This window comes from Pseudophryne corroboree, chromosome 6 (genome assembly GCF_028390025.1).
Source record: "Pseudophryne corroboree isolate aPseCor3 chromosome 6, aPseCor3.hap2, whole genome shotgun sequence".
Taxonomy (NCBI): Eukaryota; Metazoa; Chordata; class Amphibia; order Anura; family Myobatrachidae; genus Pseudophryne; species Pseudophryne corroboree.
This window is the reverse complement of record NC_086449.1, coordinates 48,102,066-48,124,623: the sequence shown is the minus strand read 5'-3', so window position 1 is coordinate 48,124,623 and position 22,558 is coordinate 48,102,066. Positions and strand designations below refer to the sequence as shown.

Here is a 22,558-nt window from a genome sequence, read left to right as displayed (position 1 = left end):
TGCGCACGTGCAACGTACTTTCACAACAGCCGATGCAGTTTCACACAAGGTCTAGCGACTGTTTTCAGTCTGGCCGCAGAGTGATTGCCAGGAAGTGGGTGTTTCTGGGAAGTAACTGACCGTTTTCGGGGAGTGTGTGGAAAAACGCAGGCGTGTCAGATACAAACGCAGGCGTGCCTGGGGTAACGCAGGTGCGGCTGGCCGAACGCAGGGCGTGTTCCTGACGTCAAAACAGGAACTAAATAGTCTGCAGTGATCGCAAGCTAGGAGTTGGTCTGGAGCTACTCTGAAGCTGCACAAAATTATTTTGTAGCCGCTATGCGATCCTTTCGTTCGCACTTCTGCTAAGCTAAGATACACTCCCAGAGGGCGGCGGCTTAGCATTTGCACGGCTGCTAAAAGCAGCTAGCGAGCGAACAACTCGGAATGAGGGCCTATGCCTGTTGTAATGTGTGTAAAAGGGGGACTCTACCTGCCGTAATGTGTAAAAGGGGGCTCTGCCTGCCATAATGTGTAAAAGGTGGCTCTTCCTGCCATAATGTGTAAAAGGGGGATCTGCCTGCCGTAATGTGTAAAAAGGGGGATTCTACTTGCCGTAATATGTATAAAGGGGACTTGGTTCTGTCGTAATGTGTAAAAGGGGACTTTGCCTGACGTAATGTGTAAAATGTGTAAAATAAAAATAAATAAATAAAAGGAGCTCTACCTGCTGTAGCGTTGCTACTGTGCAGCATAATTTGAATAATTGAGACTACTGTGCACCGTAATATGAATTGGTATTATTTTGTGGCCACACCCCTTTCCTATGAAGCGACACCCCTTACCTATGAAGCCTACGGCGCGCACTGGCCCTATTTCTAATAAGGGGGGAGAGCGATACCGTTTCTTGAACACACTGCTAAGATGTCTAGTAACGGCACTGCCAAGGAGGGAGAGAGGGGGAAAGGCGCTGATAACTGTGCTCAAGGTAGGGGGGCTGGTAACTGCCCAAGGAAGGAGGGAGGGGGGAGCTGGTATATGTGTCCAAGGAAGGAGGGGGTGGGGGGGGTGGGTTGGTAACAGTGCTCAGGAAAAAAGAGAGGAGAGGAGCTGCTAATATACTGGATGATGTTTGTTTTCAGCAGTTTTTTTATTTAATGTTATAATTACGAGCTGGCTTACAGTGGTTTCTGTACTTGAATGAAGGCTCTGGTGTTTCTTTTGTTTTTTGTTCCAAACACCGGGACATCGATCGGGAACATTGTGACCATCAAAACATCCGTAACATCGTGACCGTCGCAACTTTCATTTTTAGAGCCCGGACAGCTGCCAGGTACACAGGTTGGGGGCTTGTGGGCAATGATTTACACTTACCAGCGACTGCTTTTGTCTGCATCCACTAGGGGTGGGGGGTCCTTCCGTGCTGACCGATCGTCAATGATCGGCAGCACGGCAACACTGGGGTCTGGGTGCTGGAAGGCCCAGTCCCTCTGACAGCAGCAGCAGAGTTTCCCTTCCCTGCTGCTGCTAACACAGTTTTTCTGACTGGTCGCATCCTGTGCGATCACGTCAGATAAAGCACTTACAGGCATGGTCGCATCTGAGAAAATAGACAATATAGCAGAAGCGCGAGTGTGTGGCTGATTAAACAAGTTGTCTGCTGCCGTCAGGGTATGAGGTATGCCTTCCTCAAAATACTGAAATACAAAAGAAAAGACCCCAATGGCAACTTAGAAGTCTGACAACACGAATGTATAATAGAAAACAATTTATTAAAATGACACAATAGGGCGCGTGGCCTAGCCTGTAAGCCGAGAGGAAGTGATCTCCCTGAGCTCCTGCTGGCCTCGTTCATAAAACAGTTCTAAAAATCTCTGAATAGGTCCCCCAGCACCTCTATACAAGACTACTTGCTCCCCTTAGCACCTAGCATCAGAGGGGTTCGGTTGCGGAGCTGGGGTGCCCTTCTAAGGGCTCCTGCAGGTTGTGGCCTTCTCCCCCTCAAGAAGCCGGGGACTGCGGTGCTACTCCCTCCCCCTCCCGGAAGCGTGGCTGAGCGGGCCGAGTGACGGAGAAAACCGGGTGGACACGTCCATAGCCTGGAGTGGTGGATGCCGTTACCCCCGGTGCCGGAGACCCCCCTGTGATCCCGTGGCTGCCATCGGAAACGGGCGCAGCTGAAGGAGACGGCTCCACGAGGCGGGTGAGTCCCCCCTTGCTGACGCTCTCCGGCAGGCCATCGAGACTCCTTCCCCCCTCTTCTCGCGGCCCCCCACCCCTATCGATACATCAGTGGAGGCCCGGCACGTACCACGGACCTGGAGATCAAGCCCTGAGTTCCCGCGAGCTGCGGCCCTCCGGCTGCCCTCAGGCCGGGACCTCGCATACGCGGCCAGTCCGGCGTGACCCGCGACCCCCGCGGATTGGATGTGCGGGCGCTCTTCTCACCCCTGACCTCACAGCAGACCGCTGCACACCCGGGGAGGCTACCCGCTGCTCTCACCCGTCCCCTCAGCCGGAAGCCGCGCCGAGAGCACGGCAGCTCGGTAGAGCTGGGAGAAGCCCGGCGGCCATCTTAGAAGCACCACATCATAGAGTGAAAGTGGCGGAGGGGTAGATATAAAGAATTGAGAACTTGCTACTATCTGCAAACTTGGGCAGGGAAGAGTCTGGTGTAATAGGGTGCTCTACAGGTTTATTAATTGAAAACAAAAGGGCTGATTAATGTCTTTTGTTTAAATAAAAAAAAAAAAAAAAAAAAGGAAAAAAATAATTATTACACCACCTGGACATTTCACTGGTCACCGGGTTGTGGGGAATACAGCTCTCCCTCACCCTCAGAGCCTCTATTGGGACCACCCGGCATCAAACTGCAGGACAGTCCATCGCGTGGTTGCTAAGGGATTACCTTACCCTGCACTCACCATCACCCCCTAAATATTCCCTACCACGATCTATCGGAGCTCCCACGAGCTGGAGCTACTGGGCCCAAAAGCACCTAGAAGGGGCTGGATCACTCTAACCTATTGAACGGTACCTCTCTGAGCATTCTGCTGAGACCCCCACCTGGCACCCACACATGTAACACCTGCAGGGCTTTGGATGACCCTAGGGGAAACCCCCGCCTACAGAAGATCCCAAATCTGTTCGAACTTGGGGGCATACACCCACTGCGCTGAGGCTTGACCAGTACCTACACACCATGGCGTGCCCGACTGGGCTCTTTTGATCATCCTATACGAAGCGCCTAGCATGTGACCTCGATATGTAATACACCTGATCCCGTGTGTGATTCTAATGCTATAGGAGCTTTCCTCGTCCTTGCACAGGTGTTGACTACCAACTTACCCCACCTCTCTCCACCACTATGCCTAAAGGGGGGAAAAAGTCGAACGCCCATAATTTGGTGGGCTACTTCAAGAACTCTGCTCCATCTTCCACCCGGAGAGCACCCTCACCCCCACCCACTTCAGCAATTTCTGACAGAGACTCAGATGATGACTCTTCCTCCACTCCCGCCACGAAGGCAGATGTCGCCCTCCTCCTATCCGAAATGCGTAATATTAAAAAATCAATACGCGCGGAGGTACAGGAGGCTATCTCAGGTCTGAAATCGGATGTGGACAACCTGGGCGCCAGGGTGGATGCTATTGAAAGGAAACAAGAAGAGCTTATCGCCTTCCAACAAGAATCAGAACAAGAGATGACTCACATGCGTACGGACGTTATGCTATTAGCGGATAAACAAGAAGATTTGGACAACAGAGGTCGTCGGAACAATCTTAGAATCCGCAACGTCCCCGAGACAGTGGAGCAAACTCACCTCACAGATTATCTACTTCGCTTCTTCCGCTCACTTGCTCCCTCCGTCCCAGATGATATGCTTCTTCTAGACAGGTCTCACAGGGCTCTCCGTCCTAGATCGCAAGATGCTAAAACACCAAGGGACGTAATTCTCCGCTGTCACTATTTTGCTGTTAAAGACCAAGTCTACGCCAAAGCCAGGAGGATGCCGACTATCTCTTTCGAAGGCTCTGATCTCTCGATCTTCCAGGACCTGTCGCCGGTTACGCTGAATAGAAGGAGGGAACTAAAGGACATAACCAAAGCCCTAAGAGATAACAACATCAGATACAGATGGGGCTTCCCTTTTGCCCTCCAAGTCAGGGCAGATGTCAAATTCCTCTCTGCCAGGTCCCCTGACGAGGCTCTTCAGCTACTCCATCAATTGAACATCTCCGGACCCCCGACCACCCCTGAACGTTCTCTCCCAGTCAACACCTCCCCTTCTCTCACAGCCCCAGCCTCAAACTGGAACACCATTGGATCTGCTTCTCACACCTCTCCAGATACATGAATCACCGTCTACGGATGTCCATGCAGGGACTTGATGCCCGCAGGAGTCCCTAACGGACTACAGGGGGTCTCTCTGCGATATGCTGAGATTCCCATAGGGTGTAAAGCCTTTTGTTAAGCCAATGTTTACCGTTTAATGCCTTATTGAACCTGTTGTGGGGGGGCCTACCCGGGCCTTCGGGGCCGGGGTACTTCGTGGCTGGCCGCGTGGGCTCCGGACCCGGTGGGCCCGTCTGGGCCGAGCCTTCTCTCCTTACCTCAAGCAGGTTTTTATGTTATTACTGTTGCTCTGTTATCACCATACCATGTCTACCCTCAGTCCCATTAATGCTGTTCTCCTCCCCCCCTCTCCTCCCTCCCTTTTTAGCTCCCTTAGCTTACTATTTGCAATATGTATACTTAAACTGAGTTTGTTCACACACGGGACCCGGTCTCCTCTCCGAGCGGCTGGGCTCATCCACCCCCCATTCGGCCTTTAAGGTCGACGTCGGACGAACTGGACCCGCGGGTCTACTTCTTCCTTGGGTCCGACCAGTGAGAATGGATTTTTTCTGTCTTCTAGTTACTGATACTAATATATGCCTGTCCTTTATCTGTTCTCCTACCCTTCCTCCTCATCTCTCTCTGATCTTCTTTCCTTTTCCTTCCCCCATTTCTTTCGGAGCCCCGCTGGTGCGCTTCCGGATGAAGAGTGCTCCGCTCTCATACCATGGTTCTTAGAATAATCACTCTGAACACGAAAGGTCTGAATAGCCTGCGTAAGCGCTCTCTCTTATTTCAGTCCCTTAAACAACTTAGAGGCGACATCGTTTTCCTACAGGAGACCCACTTCTCTGGTAAGTCACATCCGGTACTTAGGTCAAAATACTTCCCACACACTTTCCATGCTTGCGACCCCATACGCAAGAAGAAAGGGGTCTCTGTACTCTTTGCTAACCACTTGGACTTCGTCGCCTCTGAAATATTGAGGGACCCTGAAGGTAGATACCTGTTGCTAGTGGGGTTGTTAAATGGGTCCCCCTATACATTCCTGAATATCTATGCTCCAAACCAGCTCCAGGCCCCCTTTTTCCACTCACTAAATAGCCTCTTAGCTCTACACAGACGCGGTAACGTGGTGTTGGGGGGGGATTTTAATGTAACTTTAGATAGCGCCCTGGACAGGTCTAGGCCTCTGCCCAGATCTATGCGCCCCTCACACACGCACAATGCAGCCGCTTTGAATCTCCTGCTGTCACGTCACCTTCTCTTCGATACATGGAGAGTAAAAGAGCCAAATGCTAGAGATTACACATACTATTCCCCCACATACGATGTTTACACAAGACTGGACATGATTTTCCTGAGTTCGGAGCCTGCTCAATATATCCTCGACACCTCCATTCACCCCAACACGTGGTCAGACCACGGCCCGGTTACTGTAGATGTCCCAGGTCCACACCCTCCCGCTCGCCACCCTGTGTGGAGGTTGAACGACAGACTCCTTCTTAATCCCCAAACAATAGCCCACATAGCCACCGAAATCTCCCACTACTTTGAGACAAACGCATCTCCATCTGTTCCTCCTATGTTATTATGGGACGCTCACAAAGCAGTTATACGTGGATGCCTGATAAGCGCCTCCTCTTATAATAAGAAGGCCAGATCCAAACGCATTCGGGAACTCTCGGACATGGTTAATTCCCTCTCACTGAAACACAAAACATCAGGGTCCGAAACAGATCTCTCTTCCCTATCCGCAGCCAGGGGCGAACTAAACATGCTCCTGACGGCGAAGGTGGAAACCAGCTTGAAGTGGCTCAACCAATCCTTCTACGAAAAAGGGGATAAGGCTGATCGGCTACTAGCCTCTAGGCTTCGGGCTAAGCTTGCAAGGAACAACGTTATGTCTATCCAGTCTTCCTCTGGTAAGAAAACCAGGGATCCCAAACGTATCACTGAAACTTTCTCTCGCTTCTACGAGAAGTTGTACAACGCCCATGAGAACACTCAGTCGAGCCCGGACTTTCTTGGGGCCATCCGTACCTTCCTATCCCACTGCCATCTACCCTGTCTGAGCTCATCGGTTTCTGCCGAACTGAATTCAAAGATATCCGACAAAGAAATTGCCACTGTTGTTAAAATTACACAATAGAAACTATATCATCTCCGGAGATGCTTAAACATATTATAGACTATATAAAAAACTTAATGTTTTTCTTGTAACCGTTTAACAGATTAAGGGGGACATGTACTAAGGGGTGGTATTCATGTGTCACATGACCTCCACCAACAACCCAACCCCTCACTATCCCGATGGTCGGCATGCTGACCAACAGGGACTATTTCCACTCATGGGTGTCCACGACACCCATAGAGTGGGAATAGAACCCGTGGAGACTGCAAGTCGCCACCGAGCCTGCAGCGTGCCGAGTGCAGCGAGCCCGCAAGGAGCTTGCTGCACTCACCCCTCCCCACCAGAATCCCGGCGTCGGTATGCTGACCGGCGGTCAGCCATACTACACCCGTACTAAGCAGTGATAAAAGTGGAGAAGTGAGCCAGTGGAGAAATTCCCCATGGCAACCAATCAGCTGCTCCGTACAATTGTATAGTATGCAAATTAGAAATGTTACGTCAATGCTGATTGGTTGCCATGGGCAACTTCTCCACTGGCTCACTTTTCCACTTTTATCACTGCTTAGTACTAGAGATGAGCGGGTTCGGGTTTTACTCGGATTTACTCGTTTTCAAAATGGCAGCTTATTGGCTCACGAATGTCACGTGTTTTGGATAGCCAATCAGAAAAATCCAGATAAAACCGAACTGGCGTTAATTCTGGTGTTACATCCGAACCCACTCATCTCTACTTAGTACATGTCCCCCAAAATGTGTCAATACCAAAACACACAATGTTGCCACCATTATCCTCTTTGTGAGAAATATTAGATATATATGGGGGAAGCCAAATGTTGGAAAAGTCAGTTGGGTGTCTGTTTTTTCCTATCTAATAGACAGGAAAAAACAGACACCCAACTGACTTTTCAAACATTTGAATTCCCCCCATAATGTCCACACAATGATGGTATTATACTTCCATAGTAAATACTCCCAAAGGATCAGTACAGATGTGGTGGCCCGGCTGGCTCAGAATCTCCTCACTGACAGCAAGATGGTAAATGTTGACACATAGATCTGTAGATCTACTCGCAGCCTCTGATACACTCCTTGTGGTTTTCCACATCAGATGCTAGTGAGCGTGGGCAATATGTGATCACGGACTTGGTGCTGGTTGTAAATAGCAAGAAGTAATAAACAGCTGGCACAGTGCGTGTGGCAAAATGATGGCAAAATGATCCTTGAGTGTTTGCCACCATTTGGTTACCATCATTTTGCCACACAAAGTTTAAACTCAGTCTTCCATTAGGATGCAAAAATATACAGTGTCTGATGGGGAGATGTTTGGAATGTGTGTGTGCGTGTGGGGGGGGGGGAGATTAGGATCGCAATACATTTTGCAAAAATTTTTCTAAAAGGAGCCCCATAAAGTATTAGCTTAGGACAGGGGTGGCCAACCAGTCAGGAGCAAAGAGCCAGAAAATATCTGTAGTCAAGGGTAAAAGCCACTATCATGTGCGCGCAAAAAATGGGGGCGTGGCCTAGTTGTCACAAAGCCACACACCATTTTTGTGCGCACACCTGTAGGATTATGACCTTGTGTCATAACCCCTTTTTTAGATATGTTGTACAGTGCCACATACATACAGATGGGTCCACGTTTGTCTTGGCCTTTAATAGGATTAACTGAGACTGGGCAGTCAGACTTAATCCCCTGCTGTAATGTTCTCTGTATTGTATTGCAGCTGAGAACAGTAGATGAAGGGTTTATGTAAATAAACCATGTTGTACCTAGGCGCAGCAAACTAGTCAAGATAACCATGGATCTATCTGTATAATGCCCCAGTACAAGTGCCACATACATATAAAAAAACGCCAAAAAATGGGTGCCCCCACAGTGCCAGATACATATATTCCCCACAGTACCAGATACATATAATGCCCCAGTACAGTGCCACATACATATAAAAAAAGCCAAAAAATGGGTGCCCCCACAGTGCCAGATACATATATTCCCCACTGTACCAGATACATATATGAACCCCAGTGCCAGATACACATGTCCCCACAGTGCCAGATATGCCCCCCAGTACCAGATATGCCCCACAGTGCCAGATACACATGTCCCCACAGTGCCAGATATGCCCCCAGTGCAGATACACATGACCCCACAGTGCCAGATAACATGTCCCCGCAGGACTCAAGCTCACGAGCCACATGTGGCGGAAGAGCCACATGCGGCTCGAGAGCCACGGGTTGGCCACCGCTGGCTTAGGAGTTTACACACTTCCTGATTATGTGATGGACTGCGAGATATTAGACAACATGTAACCCTTATATTTATTAAGTGTGTCTTCTTTTAATGAACAGCATGGTGACCTGTGATTGACCTTTGAGGGGTCAGGGAAATATCATACTGTATGACTGGTTTCTCTTCCCTGACCTGCTTGGAGACATGGTGTCAGTCAGATATAGGGGTATATGCAATTGCGGTCGAATTCCCGAAATTGTCGAATTTCGGGAATTTTTCGCCCCCCAAAAAAAATCGTCAATGCAATTCAGTGCTTTCCGTCCAAAAAACGGACTTTCAAAATTCGACTTTTTGAAATTCGACTTTTGTCAAATTCGACTTTTCTGCAATGATACAAGTGCTGCAATTCGACCAAAGTGTATTCAATTGAATGAAAAAAGAGATTATTCCCCCTCACAGCACTGGTAATCAGCTGCTCAACTCCAATCCCAGGTATACACCAACACCTGTAGTTAACACTGCACAGAAAAGGTTTGGAGAGGAGTGTACAGCGCTAAAAACCCCTTAAATCCGGATAATGTCTATATATAAAACATAATAAAAATTATTCTATCCTTTGCACATAAAAATGAACAATCATAAGAGTACTAATAGATGTCTTAATAGATAATTGGTGGAAAGCATATGATATAGAGAGTAGGTGATCGTTATGCAAACTTGATATCCAGCTGATTGTCAGTAGTGAGACCGGTTTAAACAGAATCTCCGTTTTTTGCTGTGCTCACTATGAAACTGACACTCACTTTAAAAAAACCAATACCGTTCACTGAAAGGTATCTTTATATTCCTTAGTCCCATCTGGTGTCTTCAGGATTCAGGACTCCAACAGACCAATCACAAATAGATTAAAAAGAAGTACCCCTTAGGGAATTTATTCACAAAGACGTAACAAATTTTTCTTTAAAAAGAAGAAGAACACGGAACGCATACCCGCTCCCAAACAGAGGCTGTGCTTCACCACTGAGATGTCCGGAATATCTCAGTCCGCTGTAACGGCAAACAGCCTCAGGCGTGCGGGTAAGTTGCGGCTCGCTCTGTGCGCGTCTGAGCTGTCAGCGCATCGCACAGCTCCCTCCATTATATTCAATGGTGGGAACTTTGCGGTTAGCGGTGGGGTCATCCGCCGGTCAGCGGCTGATTGCGGGTAACCCCACCGCTGACGGCAAAGTTCCCACCATTGAAAGTAATGGAGGCAGCTGTGCGATGCGCTGTCTGAGCTTAGACACGCACAGCCAATCAGGTGAGCGCCACGGAGTCTAGTAGTACTACAGGTACCAGCGGGCCCGTTTTTCTCCCGCATGCTGGTACTTGTGGTTCTCCAAGTACCAGCTTGTGGGGGAGGCTTGCTGGGACTTGTAGTACTATTGGAAAAAACAATATTCTGTCATTTTACTCAAGGCTATCAGCCTCCCATCCGCAGCCCTTGGATGGGGGGGACAGCCTCTGGCTTCACCCCTGGCCCTTGGGTGGCTGGGGGGGGACCCCTTGATTGAAGGGGTCCCCACTCCCCCAGGGTACCTCGGCCAGGGGTGACTAGTTGGATATTTAATGCCACGGCCGCAGGGCACTGTATAAAAGTGACCCCCGGCTGTGGCATTATCTGTCCAGCTAGTGGAGCCCGATGCTGGTGTAAAAAATACGGGGGACCCCTACTCTTTTTGTCCCCCATATTTTTTGCACCAGGCGCAGAGCCCGGTGCTGGTTTTAAAAATACGGGGGATCCCCTGTCAATTTTTCCCCCGCATTTTTAGAACCAGGACCAGCTCGAAGAGCCCGAGGCTGGTTATGCTGTGGAGGGGGGACCCCACACCATTTTTTTCTGGGTTTTTCCCGTTTTTCCCCCGTTTTTTTAAATCGCGGCAAAATCCGGCAAATCGGCCGTTTTTCGCCCGCGGGACTGTCGAATCCGTTTTTCATTGAATATGGTAAATTCCGGAAGCCACCTGCAGGAATTCACCTGTCGAATTGTGTCGAATTAAAAAACGGTGATAATTTGCCGCGATTCGCCGCTAATTGCATATACCCCATAGAGAGATACCCAGATCAGGGAACAGATAACAGTTAATAGGAAGATCATAAAGTTTTGTACAGTGACTATTGTCATTAATACAGTATGTCAATGTTCTTATGATGTGTTAACCTACAGTACTCCCCAAACCAAATTGCTTGAAGATCTGGGAAACGGCACAGCCCCTGACCCTATACCAAAGACACCCCAACACAAACACACACAAAAAAAGTATGTTGTTGTGCTTGACAAGCAGGGTCTTAAAAGCCAAATAAAAAATAGGGCCTGTGTTCCTGCACAGGCAGGCATAAATACCATATCCCACATGTGACACATTGTACAATTCATCTGAGCCAATCTTATATTGGGAATTGCTCCATCTACTTGTGTCTTTATGCAAACGGATTCATGTGAGACTGTTCATTATTTTTTTCTTTATTTTAGAGGAATATCTTTGCATAAGACTATCTTTGTCTCATTTTTATTGTTTTTGTATATACTTTAAGCATTGTATCTTTTTTATATTAAACTTAATTTTTGATTGGTCTCCGTGATTCTTACCAGATCCATTTTGCCTGTGGATTTGACTACTCCATACTACATATTTGTTCTACAGGTTATTGTGTAATGATAACTGGGGCTTAAATGTAAATACGTAGGGAGACTAGAAACGTCCTACTTGGAGTGTGTCGCTCCTGAAATCTTTTCCATGGTGGCAGTTTATATTTGGAAAATTAGTAATGTGTGGGAGAGATATTGGGGAATGTCATCATTTCAGTAAACAGACCAGGTGGTTGTCTTTTGAATAACTCTGTGTCAGACCCACATCACACAGGTGAGTTCTTATCTTCACCAAGTTTTGATCAGTGGTTAGAGATTGGAGCCTGACTCAAAAGCTTCATTTTGGACAGTATTGGTGGACCCTGGTATTGAGTGGGGTGGAGACATGGCCAAGCATATGAGTGCATAACCATGCTCAATTGGGAAAGGGGTATGGCTGCACCTCCCTGACAGGCCCATACCACCAAATCAGTGCCCCTTGCTAAATAATTCTTCATTCTATATTATTTATAGCTCTGAAGAAACCACACCTTTGTTAATGCAATTGATAACATCCTACATCCTTTTTCCAATAACTAAACAAGACAAATATTTCCTATTGGTAATGTAAATCTGAGAAGAAAGAAAGGTAAAGATAAGAGTGAGAGGAAAAAGAGCAATGGTTAGATGCAGGATACAGGAAGTAAATATGTTCGGAGGACAACCAGACAGAGAGCACATACTAGAGTGAGATTTCATCTTAGCTGAAGATAATAATGAGTTTGGAAATAGGACAATTTGGATACCAGATATTGATATTACTCTTACTTGGGTCGACAAGCAGAATATGATGCATTCTTTACTAAAATTGAAAAATAATATTTTTTCCATGGTTTTATGATTTGAGAGCAAAGTTTAATGCTGTTGCCAACTTCAGAAAATCCTGAGAAACGATCAGAGAAGGACAGTTAAGACAGATAGTACATTCATATGTATATATGTAATAAACTGTTTTATGTGTAATAGGTATAAATATTTGAGTATATTACTAAAGGGAGAGAGCTAGTGATAAACAGGAGGATGAACCCAGCAGCGCAAGCAGAGATGTTGGAGGATCCATCTGTGACATGAATTAAGACCATAAGTGTAAAACGATGACACAAATGCCCATATATCACATTATGCAACTATTTTTTCAATAGCGCCACTCATCTTCTAAATACAAGGCTGATGTTGAAAAACAACAAATTCAATCTTCTGTTAGGATGCAAAAATATACAGTGTCTTGATGTTTGGAATGTGTGTGTGTGGGAGGGGGGGTTGGGTCGCACTACATTTTGCAGCAACATGAAAAAAAACAAGCGGTCAGATGTAATTAAGTTTAAGTTGGCCGGAGGTGAGGATTGCCGGTTGGACTCGGACGTTTTATTTTTAAAGTGGCAAACCTTTACAAGGAATTATTTTGGCTTGTAAATGATTGCCGCCTTACAAAAAATTTCCAAGTTCATCCGGTAACCCATACCTCTGGCCATCTCGGACTTCGTGACATCCAGCCCAAGATCTTGTTTTGCAGGGCAAGTTTATTTAATGAGACAGATATGTGGAGAGGGTCCATTTATCTCAAATGGTTTTTATTTTCTATCAACCCTGATGCCGTGGGGATCACGTGTACTCCTGTACTTTTAACACATTTTACTCTTCATAGTTATACTTATGTATTTTAAGACTGAGAGGAATGAGTTCATTGGCAGAACTGAGTGATTTCATGGAGGCACATCTGTTTTCGATCGGAGAGAAAGAATGACAAAACCAGTCAGTTGCGTATCTAAAGTTTCTTTGTTTTATTAGACACAATTCCTTTTATAACAGCTTCAATTAGCAATATTACAAATAAACAAATAACTGAGCATGTCCAACATTAGATTATCTCTGAATACAATTTGAATTTGCATTACACTCATTAGTAACTTTAAACATAATAGTCAGAAGAGGGCAGTATTGCTATACGTAAAATACTTATATTAATGACTTCTACTTATCTTAAAGGAATGTATGTCCTTGAAGTGTAGACATATTGTAGAAAGTGTTAGAACTTTGCATCTGGTATAATCGGACTCATCCTGAGACTCCTGTCTCGCTATACATCTGATTGAAACATAGTTCTGTTTGTTATCTTTAGCTGTCTAGCTTGTTTCTTTTAATTAAAGGCCTGTTCTTCATATCTGGATAATTACAAATGAGCACAGTATGTAAGCTCAAATAATGCTGACTAAAAATGTAATCTTGTTTCTTTTAGACAAAGACCTTTTTTACATTTGAATAACCAAGAGATGACCATGATATATGTCATCTCAAATTTTAAGCATAAGGACATAGCACAAAATGGTTGATGTGGTCATTTTTTATCTAAAAGTCCCTTCTTTTTAGTCAAATGAAACTTTACTATCCCTAACTGTCCACTACCTAATAGTGTCCCCAGCTATTGGGAAGATGTTACTTCATGTATCTACCTGCCTGCAGATAAATAAGGATCCTCATTTGCCCCAAATAGCCAATGGTGCCTCTCTCCCTAATTTACTTTCAAAGTCCATTGTCTTCTTTGTTGAGTCCTTTTGCAATGTCATTGTCATAGTCTCTTTAGCAATGTCCTACACTGGACTATACACTCTATTACTAAAGATATGAAGAGATGCTATCATGCTGAGGCTTCTAATACTATGTTAGAGAAATGCTGATGCACACAACTAGCACTGAGCATAACTGCATATACAGCAGAACCTATAATGCCCACCTATAGGTATTTGGAAGGCTTTAGGTCTATTAAACTGCTTTTATAAATAATATTAATTAAGCTCCAACTCCCCTTGTGTGAAGTTCTTGCAGTGGGATACGTGTATCCAGGTATCTTTTCCATTGACCATCACTAAGATTGGAGTGGTCAGCAAGACTTGGAATGGTCCCTCATACCGAGGTTCAAGAGCCTTTCTCATGTGCTTCTTTATTACCACCCAGTCTCCTGGTTGTAGCTTATGGGCACTTAGGTCAGCATTGGGATCTGGAATGAAGGAGAAAATTTGTGAATGGATTTTAGTTAGTTGTCTTTGGAATTGTTTAACATATTCAGTTAAATCACCATGTAAAATGTTGTAATTGATGTTGGAAATAGCAACACAGCCTGCTGTCACAACTGAGGGCCTGAGCTGACGGGAGGCAGCCTCAGTTGTAGGGGCTGAGATGTACCGGAACCTGGGAGGTTGTATCAGACCCCTGGACATGTAAGTAACATGAATAATAACTGCCCGAAGGCGTGACCACGACAACTTGGATAAAAGTCAATGATGTTTATTATGACAACTCCGCAACACAGCAGCAGTAAAAGAAAACGTAAAAGTCAGCAAAGAATAAATACAGTTCCTGGGTACTACAGGATGGCAGGAGCCACAGGGCACTGGTAGTGTGAGATAGTTCTTATGATCTTCTAGATGGAAAGTCCTTACCAGGCCCGACTGTAGCAATGGAGATAACCCAGGATTGTGCCAGCTGGTGTTCCAGGAAAAGCTGGGTTGCTGAAGATAAAACAGCTGCTGTGGATACTGGCTGGAACCAGACTGTTGTTAGCACGGAGTGGATACTGGCTGGAACCAGTTAAATAATAAATGAACTTGGGAGCGATGAAATATGAACTGAAATGTAGAACTTGAGAGCGGAGAAATAATAATACCGGTGGAGAGTGGTAAAGTGTAGAAAGGACACCGGCCCTTTAAGGGAAGCTGTACTCTGCTGGAAGCTGAGCTGGAAGCAGGTAATGTTGTAGCTGGAAACAGATGAATCCACAATGGATTGGAGAGTCAGGCTACACCGCAGGTGGAATGCTGGTGCGGGTCTCTATGGTGGAAGTCTTGAGACAGGAGCTGGAACCTGGAAGACAATCACAGGAGAGAGACAAACAGGAACTAGGTTTGACAACCAAAGCACTGACGCCTTCCTTGCTCAGGCACAGTGTATTTATACCTGCAGCAAGGAAGGGATTGGCTAGGCAATTATGCAGATTATCAATACTGAGAACAGATTGGTGGAAATGATCAGCTGACAGAATCCAAGATGGCTGCGCCCATGCAGACACTTGGAGGGAAGTTTGGTTTGTAATCCATGTGGTAATGAAAACAGTAATGGCGGCGCCGGCCACTGGAGACAGGAGGCGCCAGGCTGACAGATGCACATCCATCCACGCGGACACAGCGGAGGCCGCGGCTGACGTAACCGCCACTCAGACACTCTGCATGCAGAAGTTCAGGGACGGCGGCGGAGGCCGCGGGAGACGCCATGCCAGGTGTAATATGGCGTTTACTGTGACAGCGTCCCAGAGTGACAGGAGAGGATACAGGAATGTACACATCAGGATAACAGATGGGATCCGGTCCTGGAGCGCTGAGCCAGCCTTAGGAGGCATCTGATGGGTAAGAAATGGCGTCCAGATACCCGGATCGTGACAGCACCCCCCCCTTTAGGAGTGGCCCCAGGACACTTCTTTGGCTTTTGAGGAAACTTGGAATGGAATCTCCGGACCAAGGCAGGAGCATGGACATCAGAAGCATTGGTCCATGAACGTTCCTCAGGACCATAACCCTTCCAGTCAATAAGATATTGTAGTTGACCGTAACGGTGACGTGAGTCCAGGATCTTGGCCACTTCATACTCAACGCCTCGTTGAGTTTGGACTTTCGGAGTTGGAGGAAGTGAGGAATGAAACCGATTCAAGATCAGCGGTTTCAACAGGGAAACATGGAATGTCCTGGGTATTTTTAAGAAGGGAGGCAACTGGAGTCTGTAAGCAACAGGATTGATGACTTGTTCAATCTTGAAAGGACCGATATAGCGAGGTGCAAACTTCATACTGGGAACTCTTAACCTCAAATTCTTCGTGGATAACCATACCCGATCACCCACCTTGAGAGCAGGAACTGCTCGACGTTTCTTATCCGCAAACTTCTTGTACCTGAACGATGCCTTGAGCAGAGCTGATCGTACGCTCTTCCAGATATTGGCAAACTGATTCAAGGTGATATCCACTGCGGGAACAGAAGTTGCTGGAAGCGGTTGGAACTCAGGGACTTTAGGGTGGAATCCAAAGTTAGTGAAGAATGGTGTTGAAGCAGATGAAGAATGATACTGGTTGTTATGACAGAACTCGGCCCAGGGAAGTAATTGAACCCAGTCATCTTGAGAGGAGGACACATAGATGCGGAGGAAGGCCTCCAAGTCCTGATTCACCCTCTCGGTTTGACCATTGGTCTGAGGATGGTAAGCCGTGGAAAACTTTAGCTTGACTTGGAGGACTTGACATAAACTTCACCAGAATTTGGCTGTGAATTGAACTCCTCGATCTGAGATAATTTCTTCAGGAAGACCGTGGAGTCGGAAGATCTCTTGTATGAATACTTGAGCCAACTTGGAAGCTGACGGAAGACCGGTGAGAGGAATGAAGTGTGCCATCTTGGTGAACCGGTCAACTACCACCCAGATGGTATTGAACTTGTTGCACATGGGTAAGTCTGTAATGAAATCCATCGACAAGTGGGTCCATGGTCGACGGGGAACGGATAGTGGAACCAGTTGCCCCGCAGGCGACTGGCGGGATACTTTATGTTGGGCACACTTTGGGCAAGATGCAATAAACTCCAAGACGTCCTTTTTCAGAGTTGGCCACCAATAGGACCTAGAGATAAACTCCAGGGTTTTTTGGATACCTGTATGTCCGGCAAAACGGGAAGCATGGGCCCAATGCATGAGCTTCTTCCTTAGCATCGGCTTCACAAAACTTTTCCCTGATGGGGGCGTAGAGTCCATCCCTACCGTGGAGAATGCCAACGGATTTATAATAGGATGCTTGTCTGAAGACTCTGACTCATTTTCTTGCTCCCATGAGCGGGAAAGGGCATCGGCCTTGCGATTCTGAGAGCCCGGACAGAACTGGAGTTTAAAGTCGAACCTGGAAAAGAAAAGTGCCCATCTGGCCTGACGAGGGTTGAGACATTGTGCGCCCTTCAGGTATAAAAGGTTCTTGTGGTCTGTAAGTATGGTGATTGAATGAGAAGCTCCCTCCAACAGATACCTCCACTCTTCTAGAGCGAGCTTGATGGCTAGCAACTCCTGGTCGCCAATGGCATAGTTGCGCTCAGCTGGGGAGAACTTCCGGGAGAAGAAACTGCAAGGGTGTAAATGGCCATCTTTAGCCCTCTGAGATAACACCGCTCCTACTCCAACGGAGGAGGCATCCACCTCTAAGATGAAAGGAGAGTCGATGTCAGGCTGTTTCAGAACAGGCGCAGAGATGAACCTTTGTTTTAAAAGATGAAATGCTTGCATGGCTTCTTCAGACCACTTGGACGGGTTAGCACCCTTCTTAGTGAAAGCAGTAATAGGCGCCACAATGGTGGAAAAGTCTCGTATAAACTTTCGGTAATAGTTGGCGAACCCTAAGAACCTCTGGACCCCTTTGAGGGTTAAGGGTACCGGCCAATTTTGGATTGCTTGTAGTTTCTCAGGATCCATCTCTAGTCCGGAACCGGACACAATGTACCCTAGAAACGGAATGGACTTGACTTCAAAGACGCATTTTTCTAATTTGCAATAGAGATGATTGACACGGAGACGGGACAGAACCTCTTTAACCCAAAAACGATGTTCCTCTAAATCGTTGGCAAAAATGAGGATATCGTCTAGATAGACCACGACATGACGGTATAGAATGTCTCTGAAGATCTCATTGACAAAATGCTGGAAGACAGCTGGAGCATTGCTCAATCCGAAGGGCATGACGAGGTACTCATAATGTCCGTCACGGGTGTTAAAGGCGGTCTTCCACTCGTCACCCTCACGGATCCGGATGAGATTGTATGCACCTCGCAAGTCCAGCTTTGTAAAGATGGTAGCTCCGCTAACTCTGTCAAAGAGCTCAGTAATCAGGGGTAAAGGATAACGGTTCTTGATGGTAATGTCGTTCAAACCTCTGTAGTCGATGCACGGCCGCAGACCACCATCTTTCTTTTTTACAAAAAAGAAGCCTGCGCCGGCTGGAGAAGAAGAAGGTCGAATGAACCCCTTTGCTAGGTTCTCTTTAATATATTCCTCCATAGAATGCGTCTCAGGCAGAGACAACGGATAAGTTCGGCCTCGAGGTGGAACCTTCCCTGGAACGAGATCAATCGGACAGTCCCATTCTCTATGAGGAGGAAGGATATCAGCAGAAGCTTTACTGAACACATCCGTGAAATCTTGATATGGAGGAGGTGGAACATCAGACGACCTGGGGGAGGAAGAACAGACAGGCAATACTTTAAACAAACATGTCTCAGCACAGGAGGAACCCCATGCCAGGATTTGCGTAGTCGTCCAATCAATTGTAGGATTGTGAAGACGGAGCCATGGAAGGCCCAGGACCACAGGATGTGTGGCTCTTGGAATCACTAAAAAAGAAATAAGTTCGGAATGAAGAACTCCCACTCTCAGACGAACTGGTAGAGTCCTTAAAGAAATAACTGCATCAAAAATTTTGCTGCCATCCACGGCAGTTAAAGAAATGGACGAAGGAAGTCTCTCGGTGGGTAGGGACCACCGTTTAACATAGGCTTCGGTAATAAAGTTCCCAGCTGCTCCGGAATCAAGGAGGGCAATGACGTTCCGATAACGTTGAGCAACTTGAAGCGAGACTGGGAGATTACAATCTTGAGGAGATGGAGAGGAGATCATTACTCCTAGCCGGCCCTCTCCTTGGCGAGCTAGGATTTGGAGTTTCCCGGACGTTTGGGACAGGCATTAATGGTGTGAGACGGAGCTGCACAATAGAGACAGAGAAACTCGGAGAGACGTCTTCGGCGCTCAGCAGGAGTTAAACGGGAACGGCCAAGTTGCATGGGCTCATCTTTAGATGGTGACAGTTGACGAGGAGGAGGAGCAGAAGATTTTGGAGCAGATGATCTTCCACGCTCAGTTGCTCTCTCTCTGAAACGTAAATCAACTTTCGTGCAGAGTGAGATTAGCTCATCTAACTTAGAAGGTAAGTCTCTGGTAGCTAACTCATCTTTAATACGCTCAGATAAGCCATGCCAGAATGCAGCATACAGGGCCTCGTCGTTCCATGCCAGTTCGGATGCCAGGATCTGGAACTGTATCAGATATTGTCCTACAGTACGTGACCCCTGGCGTAAACGGAGAATCTCGGATGAAGCTGAGGTTACCCGGCCTGGCTCGTCGAAGATGCGCCTGAATGTTGACACGAAGGCAGTGTAGGAAGATAGCAGGGTGTCGGACCTCTCCCATAACGGTGATGCCCAATCAAGGGCTGAGCCACTGAGAAGAGAAATAATGTAGGCAATTTTTGTACGGTCACTGGGAAAATTGCCAGGTTGTAGCTCAAACTGAATCTCACACTGGTTGAGAAATCCCCTGCAGAATCTTGGAGATCCGTCAAATTTTGCTGGCGTTGGAAGATGAAGACGTGGAGCAGAAATGGGTAAGGTGGGTGGGGTTATAGCTGGAGTCACTGTGGTTGACGCACCAGACGCGCCTGATCCACGGAGAGTTGTCTGAATCCCATCCAGCCGAGTAGAGAGATCCTGGAGACAGCGGATGATGTGGCCCTGTGCAGCCTCCTGATGTTCTAGTCGGGCTGCCAGTTCTTGCATCGGCCTGGCCGCTTGATCCTGGTCTCCGGCTGGATTCATTAGGTCAGTGCTTACTGTCACAACTGAGGGCCTGAGCTGACGGGAGGCAGCCTCAGTTGTAGGGGCTGAGATGTACCGGAACCTGGGAGGTTGTATCAGACCCCTGGACATGTAAGTAACATGAATAATAACTGCCCGAAGGCGTGACCACGACAACTTGGATAAAAGTCAATGATGTTTATTATGACAACTCCGCAACACAGCAGCAGTAAAAGAAAACGTAAAAGTCAGCAAAGAATAAATACAGTTCCTGGGTACTACAGGATGGCAGGAGCCACAGGGCACTGGTAGTGTGAGATAGTTCTTATGATCTTCTAGATGGAAAGTCCTTACCAGGCCCGACTGTAGCAATGGAGATAACCCAGGATTGTGCCAGCTGGTGTTCCAGGAAAAGCTGGGTTGCTGAAGATAAAACAGCTGCTGTGGATACTGGCTGGAACCAGACTGTTGTTAGCACGGAGTGGATACTGGCTGGAACCAGTTAAATAATAAATGAACTTGGGAGCGATGAAATATAAACTGAAATGTAGAACTTGAGAGCGGAGAAATAATAATACCGGTGGAGAGTGGTAAAGTGTAGAAAGGACACCGGCCCTTTAAGGGAAGCTGTACTCTGCTGGAAGCTGAGCTGGAAGCAGGTAATGTTGTAGCTGGAAACAGATGAATCCACAATGGATTGGAGAGTCAGGCTACACCGCAGGTGGAATGCTGGTGCGGGTCTCTATGGTGGAAGTCTTGAGACAGGAGCTGGAACCTGGAAGACAATCACAGGAGAGAGACAAACAGGAACTAGGTTTGACAACCAAAGCACTGACGCCTTCCTTGCTCAGGCACAGTGTATTTATACCTGCAGCAAGGAAGGGATTGGCTAGGCAATTATGCAGATTATCAATACTGAGAACAGATTGGTGGAAATGATCAGCTGACAGAATCCAAGATGGCTGCGCCCATGCAGACACTTGGAGGGAAGTTTGGTTTGTAATCCATGTGGTAATGAAAACAGTAATGGCGGCGCCGGCCACCGGAGACAGGAGGCGCCAGGCTGACAGATGCACATCCAACCACGCGGACACAGCGGAGGCCGCGGCTGACGTAATCGCCACTCAGACACTCTGCATGCAGAAGTTCAGGGACGGCGGCGGAGGCCGCGGGAGACGCCATGCCAGGTGTAATATGGCGTTTACTGTGACAGCGTCCCAGAGTGACAGGAGAGGATACAGGAATGTACACATCAGGATAACAGATGGGATCCGGTCCTGGAGCGCTGAGCCAACCTTAGGAGGCATCTGATGGGTAAGAAATGGCGTCCAGATACCCGGATCGTGACACCTGCATGCTGTTCCAAACAATATTTCATATGGTGTCAGCTTTGTATACTTTCTGGGAGTGTTCCTCACTGAATGAAATGCTAAAGGCAGACAATATACCCAGTTTTTACCGGTTTCTGCCATTAATTTCTGTATCTTTAGTTTCAGGGTGCCCTTTAAATGTTCCACGCAGCCACTACTTTTAGGATGACAGGCTTTGTGAATGTCAGAAATTATCCCTAGATCTGTGAGTATGTATTGTAAGACTTCTCCTGTAAAATGTGTGCATCTGTCACCTTTTATGACCTGAGGTACCAGATACCTGCAAATGATTTCTTGCATAATTTTATTTTCAGTGGTCTTAGCATTTGCTGCTTTACATGGCCATGCCATTGGCCAGTGACTGAAAAGTTCTGTACACACCAATAAAAATACATAGCCATATATCCTTCACAGATGTTTAAAGTCAATTTGTATCATCTGGAAAGGGAACATTGTCTGAGGGGTGCTCTTCGGTGGCACTCTTACTACTTTGTCAGGATTATTTAAAGCACATAGAGCGCATGCTGACACAAAGACCTGTGCTACATCTGTGAATCCTGGGCCACCCAGTGTCTTTTGGTCAGACTGACCATGGTGTCTTTAGACACGTGTCTTCACATGCATTATCTGGGCCACTATTGGATATAGTGACTTAGGGAGTCACGGAAGGGTTCCTAGACACCACTCTCCTGCTGATTCTTAGGCTTCCTTTCTTTTGCCAAGTTTTCTTCTCAACTTTGGATGTTTGCTGCTGGAACCTTAAGAGTGTGTCTTTGTAAAACCCACATGGGCCTAGATCCACTATTTGAATCATGGATAACTGGTGGCATCTTTGGCAGCTATGTCTACAAAACTGTTCCCCAAGACCTCTGGTATTTGTTCTTTGGTGTGAGCCAATATCTTGATCACTGCAAGCGTAGAGGGTAGAGAAAAAGCGTGAAATATAGACCTTATCAATTCTGAATGTTTAACTGGTTTGCCTGCCCTAGGAAGTCTCTACGCTTCCATAGTGGTCCATAATCGTGTGCAGTTCCAAAGGCATAGCGTGAATAGGTGTATACATTGACCGACCTCCCTTCAGCATATATACATGCTGCTGCTAGAACTTTCAGTTCTTCTTCTTGTAGTGACATGTGTGATGGGAGAGCTTCCTGTATAACTATTTTATGCTGAGTGGTTGCTGCATAACCGGTGTAA

At 46.9% G+C, this 22,558-nt stretch overlaps 1 protein-coding gene across 1 annotated transcript in view; it reads right to left on the bottom strand.

Moving 5' to 3' along the window:
* Positions 1–13,106: 13,106 nt before the first annotated feature.
* Positions 13,107–22,558, bottom strand: part of LOC134934815 (uncharacterized) — a 43,443-nt gene continuing 33,991 nt past the window's right edge. Inside the window, exon 5 of the mRNA XM_063930166.1 lies at positions 13,107–14,344. Within this exon, the coding sequence (XP_063786236.1) occupies positions 14,133–14,344 (212 nt within the window). The 3' untranslated portion in view covers positions 13,107–14,132. The remainder of the gene's footprint in view (positions 14,345–22,558) is intronic.